We start from the raw sequence: 14,240 nt of genomic DNA, 5'->3' as shown, positions 1-14,240 counted from the left end.
ATTTAGATTTATTTTCATCTCATCTTTTTAAATTTCTATTTTTGTGTATGTTTTATAATGTACATAATATTTTAGTACAGTAGTACATGTATATAATTTACAATAAATAATTATACAATTAAGAAAGTGAACTAAAGATTTTTTTACTGATGGGAGACATCACTAGCGCTCAGGGAAGCCTGTCTGCAGCAGACAGAAGCTTGCTTCTCTGCTTTCACTCACCCACCCTCATGAGGTGGAGGGTGGGAAGCTGACCCCAAAAATCCAAGACCTTAGAGCCAGCATGGAGAAAGTACAGAGAGCTCTTTTATGTTACATTGCTCTTTCAACTTCATTTAAATGAACATTTACCTCCCCCCAGCAAAACGAAGGGGCCGGATGGTTTGGGTGTAAAATACACTTCAGCTGATCCCAATTAAATCATCTGGATTTAAATCACTACATATTTCCACAGACTCATACGTCCCTTGCATCAAATGTGAGCGTGCTTGAACCGTTAGGTACTTAATAAGATAAGCCAACCTTGCCACTAACTAACTATATTACCACTGAGGTCAAATTGCTGCCCAAACTAATCTATTTTAAAAATATAAAGGATCTGCTCATCATAGCTCATTGAAGGCCCATCACCTCCACTGCCGGTCCGTCTGAGGAATTCAGGGTTTACGAGATACTAGTCTGTGATCATGTGGCAAATTTTTCTATCCTTCCCAGGCATGTCCTGAGCTAGCATTTCTGAGTCACTAGAAGAATGAAAGAAATATCAGCTTAAAAACCAATCAGCAACTTCTTACTCCACCTTTTCCCAAGATCAGGAATTAATGGCTTCCATAACCTTCCTCCACCAAACATCTTTGGGCTTGTTGACAAGTGGCTGTTTGCAAGGCAGAGTGTCTTTTATTCCCGGAGCAGTAAATCTGTACAAGAGGCCACCTCTGGAGCTCAGAGACCTGGCAGCACCAACATAAAGACCAAAATATAAACAGGGCCATGGTCCCATCCCACTCACACCCCAGAATGCCTGTGGGACGGTGGGGGGGGGGGTGGCGCACACACACACACACACACTGGCTATTTATTCCAAACACCAACTGTCAGAGCAGTGTGAGTCACAGGTCAGCCGGAAGAAGGGCAAAGGGGCTACGAGAAGGTCCGCACTGTCTCCACCTTCTCTCCCAGAGTGTCTGGGCCACCAACGGGCCAGAGAGCAGCCCTCCTTGCTAACAGGTGGAGTTCCAGAATAGGCTTTTCCTTCATCTTATTTCATCTTAATATCAATTCCAAAATCATCTTTCAAGGGGTCCCTTATTTATATATACAATTCTTGTATGTATACATTGTTGTCCGTATAAAAGAAAGCAGTAGTGGCCTCCAGAAATGGAAGGTGAGGTGGCCACACACGTGAGTAGACAGCCTGACATTGAGGGAGCAGGCCCGGGTCTGGGATTATTGCAAAGGGAGGCAGGAGAACGGGGCATGGTTCCAGAAGCTCCTGGGTAGAGGGAGAAGAGGATGGGGCTGGTGGTCCGCAGACCTGCAGCTAGTCAAGTCTGAGGAAGGAGGAGGAGAAGAGGTGGGGATCCAAGCTGACAGCTGGAGTCCAGACCCACCCTTGGGAACAAGGGACATGTGGGAAGGAACTTGTGAGAAGGGGAGGAGGGCCTGGGAAGCCAGCTGCCCTTCCTCCTCCTCCAGTGAGATCATGTCTAGAGCATGCACACAACTGGCCTACAAAATGAGGCTCCATGGTGGGGAGGAATGTGAGGGCTGGGGAGAAGGTCTGAGGCCCAGAGGAACCCCAGGATGCAAGAAGATCAACGCCACGAATAGCATCTCCATCTCCTTGGCCCACGGGGCTCTCTGCACCCCTCTAGCTGCCTGTCAACTGCCTGGAGCTGGCGCAAGTGGTCCCTGGCTGGAATTGTGCTCACTGACCCCTCTGGGGACATTTGCCTGCCTCTGGGGCCTGCCCATCCATGCCAGCTAAGTATCAGGCCCGGTGGTATCCTTCCTGGCTTTGCTGCCAGTCACAGTTCCGTGGCCCTGACTGAGGGCGGGGCTTGAGTGTGTCTTGCGGAGAGAAGGATCCTCCCCTTCCAGAGTGGCCAGCCGGGCCTCAATCCGCTCCAGGTCATCGGAGCCCACTTTGATTTTCACAGCCAGGAGGTGGATATAGGTCTCATATCGGCTTTTCTAGAAAAAAGGCAGAGAAAGGCCAAAAACAAAGTCAAAGGACAAACAACAAAACACACACAAAAAAAAGTATTTGGACCTTATGTGACAAAAGACTAATTTCCTTAATACTCAGAGAGCTCTCACAAATCAATAAAAAGGAGATAAACAATCCAATTAAAAAATAGGCAAGGGACATACACAAAACTTTTACTTATAACTTTAAAAAATTCAAATTAAGTGGCATTGATTTCTTGAGTATGACAGCAAAAGTACAACCAAAATAAAAGTTGACAAGTGGGATTACAAAATTTAAAACTCATGTGTATCAGAGGCACCTGGGTGGCTCAGTCAGTTAAGGGTCTGCCTTCAGCTCAGGTCATGATCCCAGGCCCTGGGACTGACCTACCCCTTTTGGGCTCCCTGCTTTAGTGGGGAGTCTGCTTCTCCCTCTCCCTCTGCTCCTCCTCCTGCTTGTGCTCTCCTTCTCTCTCTCTCTCTCTCTCTCTCTCTCTCTCATAAATAAGTAAAAAATAATCTTTAAGTGAAATAAATATGCCCTTAAATAAAATCTTTAAAAAAAAAAAACTCATGTGTATCAAAGGACAACCAATAGAGTGAGAAGGCAATCCACAGAATGGAAAAAAATATTTGCAAATCCTATATCTGATAAGGATCTAATATCTAGAATATATGAAAAACTCCTACAATTCAACAACAAAAATATAAACAACCCAATTTAAAAAGGGCAAATGTCTTAAATAGACATTTCTCCAAAGAAGACATACTAACAGTCAATAAGCTCACAAAACGATATTCAACATCAGTCATCATCAGGGAAATGCACATCAAAACCACAATGAGATACCACCTCACATCTATTGGAACATCTACTATCAAAGAAAAATCAGAGAGTAAGTGTTGGCGAAGATGTAGGGAGACTAGAACTCTCATGCACTGCTGGTGAGAACCATGGCACACGGCCGTAGAAAACAGTCTGGGGGCAGCTGGGGGCTCAGTTGATTGAGCATCCGACTCTTGGTTTTGGCTCAGATCATGATCTCAGAGTCATGAGATGGAGCCCCGCATAGAGCTCTGTGCTCAGCGGAAAGTCTGCCTGAGAGTCTCTCCCTCTCCCTCTCTCTCTGCCACACTCTCTCTAATAAATAAATGAATCTTTACACACACACAAAAAGGAAACAGTATGGCTGGTCTTCAGCAAGTTAAAAATAATATTGCCTTGTGCTCCAGCAATACCACTTCTGAGTATACACCCAAAAGAATTTAAGGCAGGGTCTCAGAAATATTTGCATACCCATGTTCATAACAGCACTACTTACAAAAGCCAAAGATGAAAGCAACCCAAATGTCCAGCAGCAGATGAAAAGATAAAGGAATGTGGTATCTAGATACAATGGAATAGTATTCCGCCTTAAAAAGGAAGGAAATTCTAATACATGCCACATCATGGATCAACTTGAGCATAAGCCAGGCACAAAAACACAAATTCTGTATTAGTCCACTAATACGCAGTAACTAGAGGAGTCAAATTCGCAGGGATAGAAAATAAAATGGTGGTTGCGGGGGGGGGGGGACGGGGGAGGTGGGGAGGAGCTGCCCTTTGATGGGTGTAGAGTTTTCAGTTTGGGAAGATGAAAAAGTTCTGGAGATTGGTTGCACCACAGTGTGAGTAGACTTAATACTACTGAACTATATACACTTAAAATGGTTAAGGTGATAAATTTTATGCTATGTGTATTTACCACAATTTTAAAAAAAATTTTTTTTAAGATTTTCTTTATTTATTTGAGAGAGAGAGACAGAGATAGAGAGCACGAGCAGGGATGAGAGGGAGAAGCAGGCTCCCTGCTGAGCAGGGAACCTGACACAGGGCTTGATCCTGGGGCCCTGGGATCGTGACCTGAGCCCAAGGCAGACACTCAACCGACTGAGCCAGCCAGGTGCCCCACACAATTAAAGAATTTTTAATCCAAATTAAAATAGCAATGAGATACCCCTTACTAAACCTATCAGATTGACGATGATTAAGACATTCAGGAGTGTCCAGTGTTGGTGAGGGCATGAACAGACAAGTACATTCATAAGCTATTTAAAGTATTATAAATTGTGGGGGCACCTGGGTGGCTCAGTCGTGAACCATCAGACTCTTGATTTCGGCTCAGGTCATGATCTCAGGGTTGTTGAGATCAAGCCCTGTGTCAGGCTCCATGCTGAGTGTGGAGTCTGCGTAAGATTCTCTCTCTCCTGGGGAGGTGGGTGGGGGGATGGGGTAACTGGGCGACTGGCATTAGGAGGGCACATGACATGATGAGCACTGGGTATTATATGCAACTGATGAATTTCTGAACTCTACACCTGAAACTAATGTACTATATGTTGGCTAATTGAATTTAAATTTAAAAAAAGAAAAGATTCTCTCTCTCCCTCTGCCCCTTTCCCCCCACCTCAAAAAAAATGCGTTATAAATTGGTAAACATTTAGGAGGGAAATTTGGCCAGCCATGTCTGAGAGCCTGACTCTGAGCTTCCAGCCCTCACCACAGTCAGGAGAGGCTGAGGTCCTAGAAGAAGCAAAGACTAAAGGTGAGGAGATATTGTTCTCACGCAACTCTGCCACATGAGCAGAGAAAGACCCTTCATTGCTGGGCTTCACCTCCCCTACACAACCCCCGCCCCCAGTTAAGCCAGGGGGAAGTGAGAAAGACCTGAGTGCTGGAGTTAGAATCAATCGCCTAGGTTAGGATCCTAGCTCCTACACTTCTTAACTGTCACCTCAGGCAAGTGATCTGCCCTCTCCAAGCCTCAATTTTCCCATCTGTACAATGAGGATAACAGAACCCATTTCAACAGAGTTGACATGAGGATTAAATCCATCAGTACAAGGGAGTGAAGGTGATCATGCTTAACAATTGGCAAGTGATCAGTCCACTGTAGCTTTTGCCAACCCTTTTTTTTCTTACATTGCAGAAAGAGTGGGTCTGAGAAGACTCTGAAAGCAGTACAGTTTTGTTTTTCAAAAGGTCAGGATATCTCTTGGGAACTCTCCTCTCTTCCTCACACCTCAATAGAAAATCAATGTAGAAATCCAGAGACTGAGATGGGTGACTTCCTGCCTTTCCTGCTCCAAAGGCTCAGTCTCAGCCTTTATATTGTCCACCCCCGCCTGCAGGTCAATACAAAGGCCAGTCCAAAAGGGACAAGTGGTTCCTGCCTCCCTCCTCCAAGCTGACCCCCTCTCCGTCACCCAATGAAGGCGATGTTCCGTCAGCCCCATTTACAGAGCATCAGGAGGCAGAATCAGGGTAGGGGGGCAGGGAGAGACAAGATGGAGAGAAGGGAGAACTTGGTTGCTGTGCTTGATAAACATCTGTGGAAGAGGAAAAGAAGACAAAAGCAGGGCAGGTCACGCAGGTGGGCTTGAGCTGTCTGTGGTTTAGCTGTAACAGCTCCCCAAGAGGCTGGGTCATGGGGGGAGTGGAGGTGAGGAGTGGCTTGGAGAAGGGTGAGGCCCACCTGGTGCTCTTTGAGAGACACAAGTGAGGGCACAGCTGTTTGATTAACAATTGGCAGCTGGACTGTGCAGAGACTGGCCCACAGGAGGCCATGCATGGCTCCTGACTGCCTCAGGGGAGCCCCCAAAGTGGAGAACCCCCAAACCAGGAGCCCCTGGCTGCAGAATGATGTTGGTGACAGGAGGGAGAAGAGCTGGCTTCCTCCTTCTGCCCCAGCCCTGTCCTTCGCAATCAGCCCCAAGGAAAACCCACCTCAAAAGTGAGATAGTGCTCCTTCAGCCGGTTCTCCTCAGCCTCCTTGGACTTGACGCCCTTCTCGATGGGGTGACACCTGTGCTCAGCCAGCTCCGCAGTCACCTGCCTCAACTTATTCTCATGAGAACGCAGCTGCTCCTCCTGCATAGACAAATCCCAGACTATGAGGTTCCATTTTCAAGATGTCAAAGGCGTGGGTCTAAACCTGTCATGCTGGGTCTGCTTCAACAAAGGGAAACTGAAGACTGGCCAGGGTCATCAAGTATGTGAGGGACCTGAGGGAGGGCCCCTCCACCCTCCTCCTTCCTGCCTCGCTTTCATTGGCATCAGTCCTCCGAGATAAATCCACGGCAGGCTCAGGAGATGAGAGACCCTCACACTAGAATGTGCACATAGACATTCCCTGACACAGACACACAATCCCACCAGAAACCCCCCCACACACAGGTTCATATGGACTCTCACATGCACACACAAACACAATGGACCAAGGAAGGGTCTGGCCTCAGCTACCCCGGCTCCATACGATGCACACATTCTCTCGGATTCTGCCCAGGCTCCTACAATGGTCACAGACCCAGGATCATACCCACAGAGTCAGAGACACTGTGACTCACAGACAAGTGTGCACATACGTCCCACCCACCAAAGTACAGCCACACCACTTGGTGCTGTGTGGGCAACAAGCTGCATGTGTGTAGTCGGGGTGTGGGTGCACAGCAGGTGTGTATGCACATACGCGTGTGCCTGTATGGTATAGGTGTGCCTGGGGTGTGTGGGTGTGTGTGTGTGTGTGTGTGCGTGCACGCGCACTGCCTGTGCATGCACAGGGGCTCTGGGCAGAAGCTGCAGCCTAGGAGCTCAGTGGAGAGACCCAGGCCAAGGGACCAGTATGAAAAAGGCCCTGACAAAGACAGGAAGTACGGAGCTCCTTCTGCCCTCCACCTGCCAAGTGGTGGTCCACCATTTATCTTGTCCTCGCCAAAAAAAACCCTGAAAAACTCAAGTATTGATGAGTAAGAGTTTTTTTTAGGATTACAAATAAAATACTTAAGGGTAGGGAAGGACAGCAAAAGAGCACTTGATGAAGGGCCAGCCAAATCATCACCCGTCCCTGGCTCCCTGTGACACACACATTCTCTCGCATTCATGCTCAGACACGCACCATGCCCACAGACCCAAAATGACATCCACAGGATACCACGCCATTGGCAGAGAAGAACGCAGGCCTCTGTGTGCTGTGTGGCCTCAGTCTTCCCATCTGTAAATGGGGATGGGGTGCAATGGGGATGAAGGAGAAGATCTGTCTCTTCACCTTGTCTCTTAGCCCAAGGCCAGGCACCATAGAGGAGCTGAGGTAAGAGGCTGTTGAATGGAGGGGGCCTGGCTGGACGCAGCCTGAGGAGGTGGCGTTGGGGTCCCAGGAGCTCATACCTGGCAGAGGCGAGTGGTGCAGGAGGGCAGCAGGGGCCGACAGAACTTCTTCATGGAGCTGACAGCAGCAGGGAAGGAGGGGGCTGAGAAGATGGCGGCCACCAGGTTGATCCTAAGGATCCACGACAGCATTTCTTCCTTGCTCCTGGGGACAGGAGGAGAGGGGAGAGGGCACCAGCTCCTCACAATAGGACTCCCTGCTGTCCCAGGACCCACCGCTAGCCTGGTACAGGGAGGGAGCCACTCCCTTCACAAAGTGGGACAAAGGAGTGAAGGAGGAAGGCAGGATGGGGGCTCGATGGCTCAAGTCTGTGTAGGGAGCTCGCCTTTGTCCCAGCTCCTAGGCAAGACCTGGATTTTACCATGAAAGAAAAGCTGTCCAGGTCCAGAGTTAATAGCCATGGAGCAACAGGCCCTAGAGCCAGTGGGCCCAGGCTGATCCCTGGATCTCTGGATCCTAGAGGCAACAGGCAAGTGGTATCCCCACTCAGGCCTCCTGTCCATGCCCCACTACCTTGCCCACAATGCACATTCCCATCCTGAGAGGTCACCTACCAGCCTCCCTCCTTTTAAGCCTGTCTGACACATGAAACTCCAGTCTCAAGTCACAGGATAGGGTGTAGAGGAGTGGACAGAAGGCCTTCCAGGGAAACTATGAGACGAGTCTTTCCCGTCCATTTCCCCACCCCGATTTACAGTGAAGGATGATTCATTAAGGCTCCATCTGCCCCCAATTTAGGGACTTCGGTGTGCAACAGAATCGCCTGGAGGGCTTGTTAGAATACAACTGCTGGCCCAGCCCCAGAGTTTGATTCAGTAGGTCTATGGTGGGGTCAGAGAAATTGCATTTCTAATGCATTTCCCGGAGATGCTGAGAGGACCACACTTGAGAACCTGTATTTCAGGGGACCCCAGCAGTTGGTCTGTGCCGAGCAGATACACTCACTCTTATGGCTGACGTGCAGGGCAAGCTGACAGCACCTCGCCTAAGGTGGATGAGGAGTAGGGTGCGGTCCAGGCTCGATGCTGCAGGCCCCGAGCCCAAGATGGGAGGGAGGGGGTTCCCACTCCTACTTACGGTGCCTGGAAGAGGAAGACCCTCCAGTCAGCTGTCTTCAGCTTGAGCACGTTGGACTTCTTGCTGTAGTCAGAGGCCCTGGTGGCCAGAGCATGGTGCACGCGAATAGCGTTCTTCAAGTCACCCTCAGACAGAGCTTTGTCGGGCCTGTACTCATCCTAGACAGGTGCAGCGGGGGCAGGCAAGGCTCTGTCATTGCCAGGCTCAGGTTCACTAACCCATACTTCCTCGTGCTATCCCTCCTATCCCTCCACTCCCTCCATTTTTCAGCTCTTGCCCCTGTAGTGCCATGCCCACCCAACAAAGCATGCCGGCCACTCCGCTCCACACCCTGGTTTGTCCCAAGGCCCAGAAAGAGCTTCTGAGCCCCTGGGCATTTGCAAGACCCCTCCCTGAAAACCCAAAGCTCTATGAGCCTGAGTCAGGCTTCAATGAGGGAAGGATCCAGCATCTGCCTAAGCCCCAGGTCCTGCCAGGGACCCCTCTGGGCACCACAAGACAAGGGCCAGTTGGAGGACTGCACTGGCCCTTCCTGGGTAAGGACTCTGGGGCAGTCTCTCACCTTCTGTAGGTACAAGATGGTCCCTTTGAGCACCGCGTAGAATTTCTTCCAGCCACGCCTCCCACGGGGTGCTAGGGATGGGGGTATGGGTAGTGTGGCCACAACCACCCACCCCAATATCTCCTCCCTTGCATGCCCCTACATGTCTGTCTGGGTGTGCAACCCCAGAGGAGTGACCACGGGGGCCAAACCCTCTCCCCCGAACTAGCATCCCTCCCCGTGCCCCTTCCCCCGCCTGACACCCACTCCTCTTGCCATCCATGTCGGCGTGAGTCTTCCGAGTCAGCACACCATGCTTGTAGGTGGTGGCACTGAGAGCCTGCGGGACATCCAGGAAGGGGTTGCCACCATCCAGGATCCGTGTCACTTTCTTGGTGCCTGTCCCAAACTTGTCATCCACCAGCTCAGAGAGTGATTTCCTCAGCTCGTCCTCATCACTAGGAAAATGCTAGGCCTGAGCACCACCTCCATGGAAGCCTTAGCCCCACATGGACATGTTCTCTCCCCACCGGCCCCTCTCTGGGAAACAGTCAGAGGTGGAGAACAGAGATAAGGAGGTTCCAATTCCAGATCACAGTTCCAGATCTTTGACCCCTGCCCTCAGTCTTCAGTTCCGACCCCTGTCATCTGAGCTGTGATTTTTGGCCTCCAAACTCTAATCCTCACCACTGACCACAAAGTTGGAGACCTTACTAGTTTCATTCCTGGTGTTTCTTCTCCTCTCTCCAACCCTGAAAGCCCAGCCCCAGGGAGCAGTGACTCACGGCCAGACTGAAGTGGCTGTCCAAGCCCCACAGACACACTCTCGGCCAGTAGATGAGGGCCCTAATGTCTAGGATCCCCAGTAGAGCTCTGGGAGAAGAATGCCAGCTCTTCCCAAGGTTTGTGGGGTTCTTAACAATCATTACCTGTGATTTCTACATGGACCCAAAGACCAAGGCTGCCCGGGGGTGCACAGGAGAGTGGGGCAGCCACTTTCCCCAGGAGCCTCTCAGTCTCCCCACCCAGCAACGTCACCACACCTCTTTCCAGATGGCTGGGCATTTCCAAGTCTCACTGCCTTTGCAGGGGAAGAAGTTAGGGGGCAGTCACCTCTCTCCACTGCCAAGAGCAGTCACTACCTAAACATGGTCATATTCTTGGTGTTATAGGGGGATTCGTGCCTCCTGTCTACCTACCTCCCAAAAGGGAAAGAGCTATCATCACTGGGAATAGTGGCAATATCCCCAGTACAGAAAATAAGTTGTGGACATCATGAAACTAAAGTCACAGTTTAATCAATTCCACACCAGTTTAACATTTTTATCAAGACAGAAAATGTACCCAAAGGGGAACTCAACACCTGGTGCGGCCAGCTGGACAGGGGTCACCAGAACTGTGAGTTGGGAGAAATCAGCACCATGGAGAGTGACAGGAGTGCCTTCCCTGCACCGTCAGCCACTCCCCCTTTTCCTTCCCAGTAATTCACTTTGCCCATACCTGTGCCCATGGGCACTACTCACATGGCCCATTCCAGCTTTTCATTCTTGATGGAGTTGTAAAGGGTCTGGGACAGGGAAAAAGAGAAAGAGAGGAGTTCAGATGAAGAGTCAAAGAAATCTCCATCTACCTCTAGTAATGTGGATGCAGTGAGGAAGCATCTTTTCAGCCAGTAGGGCAAAATGGGTGTTTGATTCACAGCTGTTTGTTGAATGGATGAATGAATGGGGGTGGGTGGGTAGATGATTGTTTAGATGAATGGGTGCATAGATATGAGGAAGAGTTGGGTAGATAGCTTGGTGGGTAGGTGGATGGGGGGGTAATTAGTGGGTGGGTGAGGGTGCAAGCATGTAGGAGGTGTATGTGTGGATGATGGGTGAATGGGTAGGGTAGGGGCAGGTGAATGAGTTTCTGGGTAGGTGAATGGATAAAAGGACGGGGGCATGGGAGGTTGGGTAAATGGGTAGATGGGGAGAAGCGGATAGGTGGGTGTTGGGACTGGGATTATTTTATCTCACTTACAAATACATTCTTAACAAGCCCTTCTTGATGATGAAGAAGATGATTATGATAAGAAGAGTGATGGAGACAATGTTCTATTTTTTGGCCTCCAGACTCACTATCTAACTACCTACCCAGTATCACCATATCCTTCAAACTCACTATCTAAAACTGAACTCATTGGGACACCTGGTTGGCTCAGTCGATTAAGTATCCGACTCTTGATTTCAACTCAGGTCATGATCTCAGAGCCCTGCATCAGGCTCTGAGCTGGGCATGAAGCCTGCTTAAGATTTTCTCTCTCCCTCTGCCCCGGCCCTCCCCATACTCACTCTCGCACTCTCTCTCTCTCTCAAATAAATAAATCTTTAAAGAATAAAAATAAAAAAACTGAACTCCTCATTTACCCCCCAAAACACCTGCTACTCTTCCTCCAAGGCAGAGAACTGACCAGGCTTGAAAGGCCAGAGTTCCACCCTGGGTTTCAGCCTCAGGAGTAAACTAGAATTCCTTAATTCCTGGTGATGTTGGAGAAATGGGTGGGTTTCTCCCTGCGGTGATGACAATGACAGTTGTGGTGACGGTGGTGGACATAGAGAGAGTCAGTGATGGCTGCAGCAGCTATGACAACTGTTGGTAGCTTTGAGGCTTATCATGACAGCAATGAAGAGAATGCAGTGCTAAAAACAAATCTCATAAAGCCTACCCCTCTGCCTAACTCAGGGAACATGCAACAGTCTAATGTTGAACTGGATGGTCACTAACTCTATCCCAAAGTCATGGTAACCATGACCCCAGTGTTAAAAATGTAGACTGTCAGAGGGGCCTGGTTGGCTCAGTCAGTGGAGCATGTGACTCTTGATCTTGGGGTCATGAGTTCAAGCCCCATGTTCGGTGTAGAGCTTATTTTTTTAAACAGATTTGTGGCATTTATTTGAGGAGAGAGGGGCAGAAGGAGAGGGAGAGAGAGAATCTTAAGCAGACTCCCTGCTGAGCATGGAGCCCAAAGGGGGGCTCGATCTCACGACCCTGAGATCATGACCTGAGCCAAAATCAAGAGTCAGACACCCAGGTGCAACCTGGTGTAGAGATTTTTTTTTTTTTAAATCTAGACTGTCAGGATTCAGTGGAGCAGAGACCTCTCTCCTCCCCACCCACTCCAGGTATAGTTGGGGGCATGGGAACCCTTAACAGGTTTTACCTTCAGCAGGTCTTTGGCAAAGTCTTGGCCATCATTCAGCTGGTCCAAGTTGGCAATGAATTGCTGGCAGGACATCTTTTTGCCAATGTTCTGTAATGGAGAAATTGTTCTGCCTGAGAGTAGGGATGGAGGCTGGTATGATCCCCACACCCTGCCCTGCCCAGCCAGAAGGGATGAAGCAGCATCAAGGGTAGTAATGAAAAATACTGCCTAGAGTTCCCTTTGTGTCCAAGAATTTACAAAACTCTTTTTCACTTTCAAGATTCTACATGATCCTCAATGAGAAGTAGGAGTTTTCTTCAAGCCCAGATGGAGTCAGGTTGGATTAAATAACATAACAGATGACATTTGCCAGGTGTCTAGTATGTTTCAGGTATTGTACTTGACATGCATTATTTTATTTCCTTCTCATAACAAGGAGAAAGTGAGGTGGGTATTACTACTATCCCCATTTGACAGGTAAGGAAACTGAGGTGTAGGAAGGTGAAGTGACGTGCCCATGATCACACAGCAAGGAAGTGGAAGGGCTGAGTGTGTCTGACACGAAAGCCCATGCTCTCACCCGCTACTCCATGGTTAACTCTCCCAAGGTCACACAGCACCAGGACTTGAACCCAGGCCTCTTGGCTGCTGAGCAGAAGCTCTGTGTATTCCGTCACAACTGTCTCACCCTCTCACCTGTACAGAGGGGCGGCAAGACCTCCAAGAGGTAGGTGAAGTGAGGGAGAGGTTGGTCTTAAGAGAATCAAAAATCAATTTCCACCAATACACATGGGTACCCCATGCTGAGCTGGGCTGGGACCCAGGGAACCTAAGCAGATGGTTTCACTCCAGAAGGCACAAAAAGACAAAAAGCTGGAAATGACTGTACCCCAAGTTCTGCCTTTTTTAAACCACTGAATAGCAGAGGGGCTCCAGCACTCCAAACCCAACACCTGATCTGCATACTTTCAGACTCTTCTTGCAATATCCATGTTTGAGGACACACTGGGTGGCACTTCACCTTTGTGAAGACAAAGACCCTTGAACACCAGATACTTATTGGCGTAGGATTTTGTGGATTTAGGTTGGCTGTAAGGCAGTGTTTTCCAAGACTTACCTACAGATGGGAATAGGTATTCCCCCACAAAAAGACTTCATAATCAAATAAGTTTATTTACATGTTTCAGAATCTTTAATACGCTTTTGTGTGTTGAGAGTCTCCAAAGGAAGGATTTCATGTACAGCCTCCCAAATTCATTGACCTTGTCAGCATTTTAAGAAAGAGAATCTATTGGGGCGCCTGGGTGGCTCAGTCGTTAAGCATCTGCCTTCGGCTCAGGTCATGATCCCAGGGTCCTGGGATCGAGTCCCGCATCGGGCTCCCTGCTCGGCGGGGAGTCTGCTTCTCCCTCTCCCACCCCTCCACCGCTTGTGTTCCCTCTCTTGCTGTCTCTCTCTCTCTCTCTGTCAAATAAATAAATAAATAATCTTAAAAAAAAAAAGATTAAATACACTTAAAAAAAAAAAAAGAAAGAGAATCTATTAACATCCTGTGGAACATTCACATACCACAGAAAATAATCCAGGAAACAAGGATATAAGGCTTTATAAGTAGCTGACAAGCAAGAATTTTCTACACCTTTCCAAAAGGTTAAGGAGACAAGATCCTACATATGCCTTGATATAGTATGTTTCATATGTTTATGTGTATATTTTACACATACATATATGTATTTTCATATGCAGCCACTTATGTGTGCGTTCGTAATAGAGGGATATGAGGCAGTAATGTCTGGGTTTCACACACAACATTCCCCAGCCACCAGTCAGGAGTTCAAAATCAAAAAATAACCAGGCAAGATTTTCAATCCCAGAAATGACAGGCTATCTTGCTGCAAATGAATCTTCCTAACAGAAACAAGTGCTGGTCAAAATATTAAAACATCTGTGTGAAGGCACTAGAGAAATGTAAGAGCAGTGAGGACATCAAGGGTAAAGATCCTGCAAGAAGGGAAGCATGGAGATGTGAGCCCCATAAGGAGCA

The 14,240-nt window shown here is 48.7% G+C and overlaps 1 protein-coding gene across 2 annotated transcripts in view; it reads right to left on the bottom strand.

Moving 5' to 3' along the window:
- Nucleotides 1-1,635: 1,635 nt before the first annotated feature.
- PSD2 (pleckstrin and Sec7 domain containing 2) overlaps nucleotides 1,636-14,240 on the bottom strand; it is a 32,675-nt gene continuing 20,070 nt past the window's right edge. For both annotated transcript variants that reach the window (XM_088023620.1, XM_028103679.2), the window contains 8 exons: nucleotides 12,215-12,304; nucleotides 10,536-10,579; nucleotides 9,280-9,470; nucleotides 9,034-9,104; nucleotides 8,472-8,629; nucleotides 7,394-7,538; nucleotides 5,957-6,100; nucleotides 1,636-2,193 (listed from right to left, as the gene is read on the bottom strand). In XM_088023620.1, the coding sequence (XP_087879746.1) occupies nucleotides 1,984-2,193; nucleotides 5,957-6,100; nucleotides 7,394-7,538; nucleotides 8,472-8,629; nucleotides 9,034-9,104; nucleotides 9,280-9,470; nucleotides 10,536-10,579; nucleotides 12,215-12,304 (1,053 nt within the window). In that variant the 3' untranslated portion in view covers nucleotides 1,636-1,983. The remainder of the gene's footprint in view (nucleotides 2,194-5,956; nucleotides 6,101-7,393; nucleotides 7,539-8,471; nucleotides 8,630-9,033; nucleotides 9,105-9,279; nucleotides 9,471-10,535; nucleotides 10,580-12,214; nucleotides 12,305-14,240) is intronic.

Source organism: Eumetopias jubatus, unplaced genomic scaffold (genome assembly GCF_037043125.1).
Source record: "Eumetopias jubatus isolate StellerSeaLion01/CBP00866 unplaced genomic scaffold, mEumJub1_p1.0 scaffold_5, whole genome shotgun sequence".
Classification (NCBI taxonomy): Eukaryota; Metazoa; Chordata; class Mammalia; order Carnivora; family Otariidae; genus Eumetopias; species Eumetopias jubatus.
The sequence above is the reverse complement of the archived record's forward strand: the minus strand, read 5'-3'. Positions and strand labels throughout refer to the sequence as shown.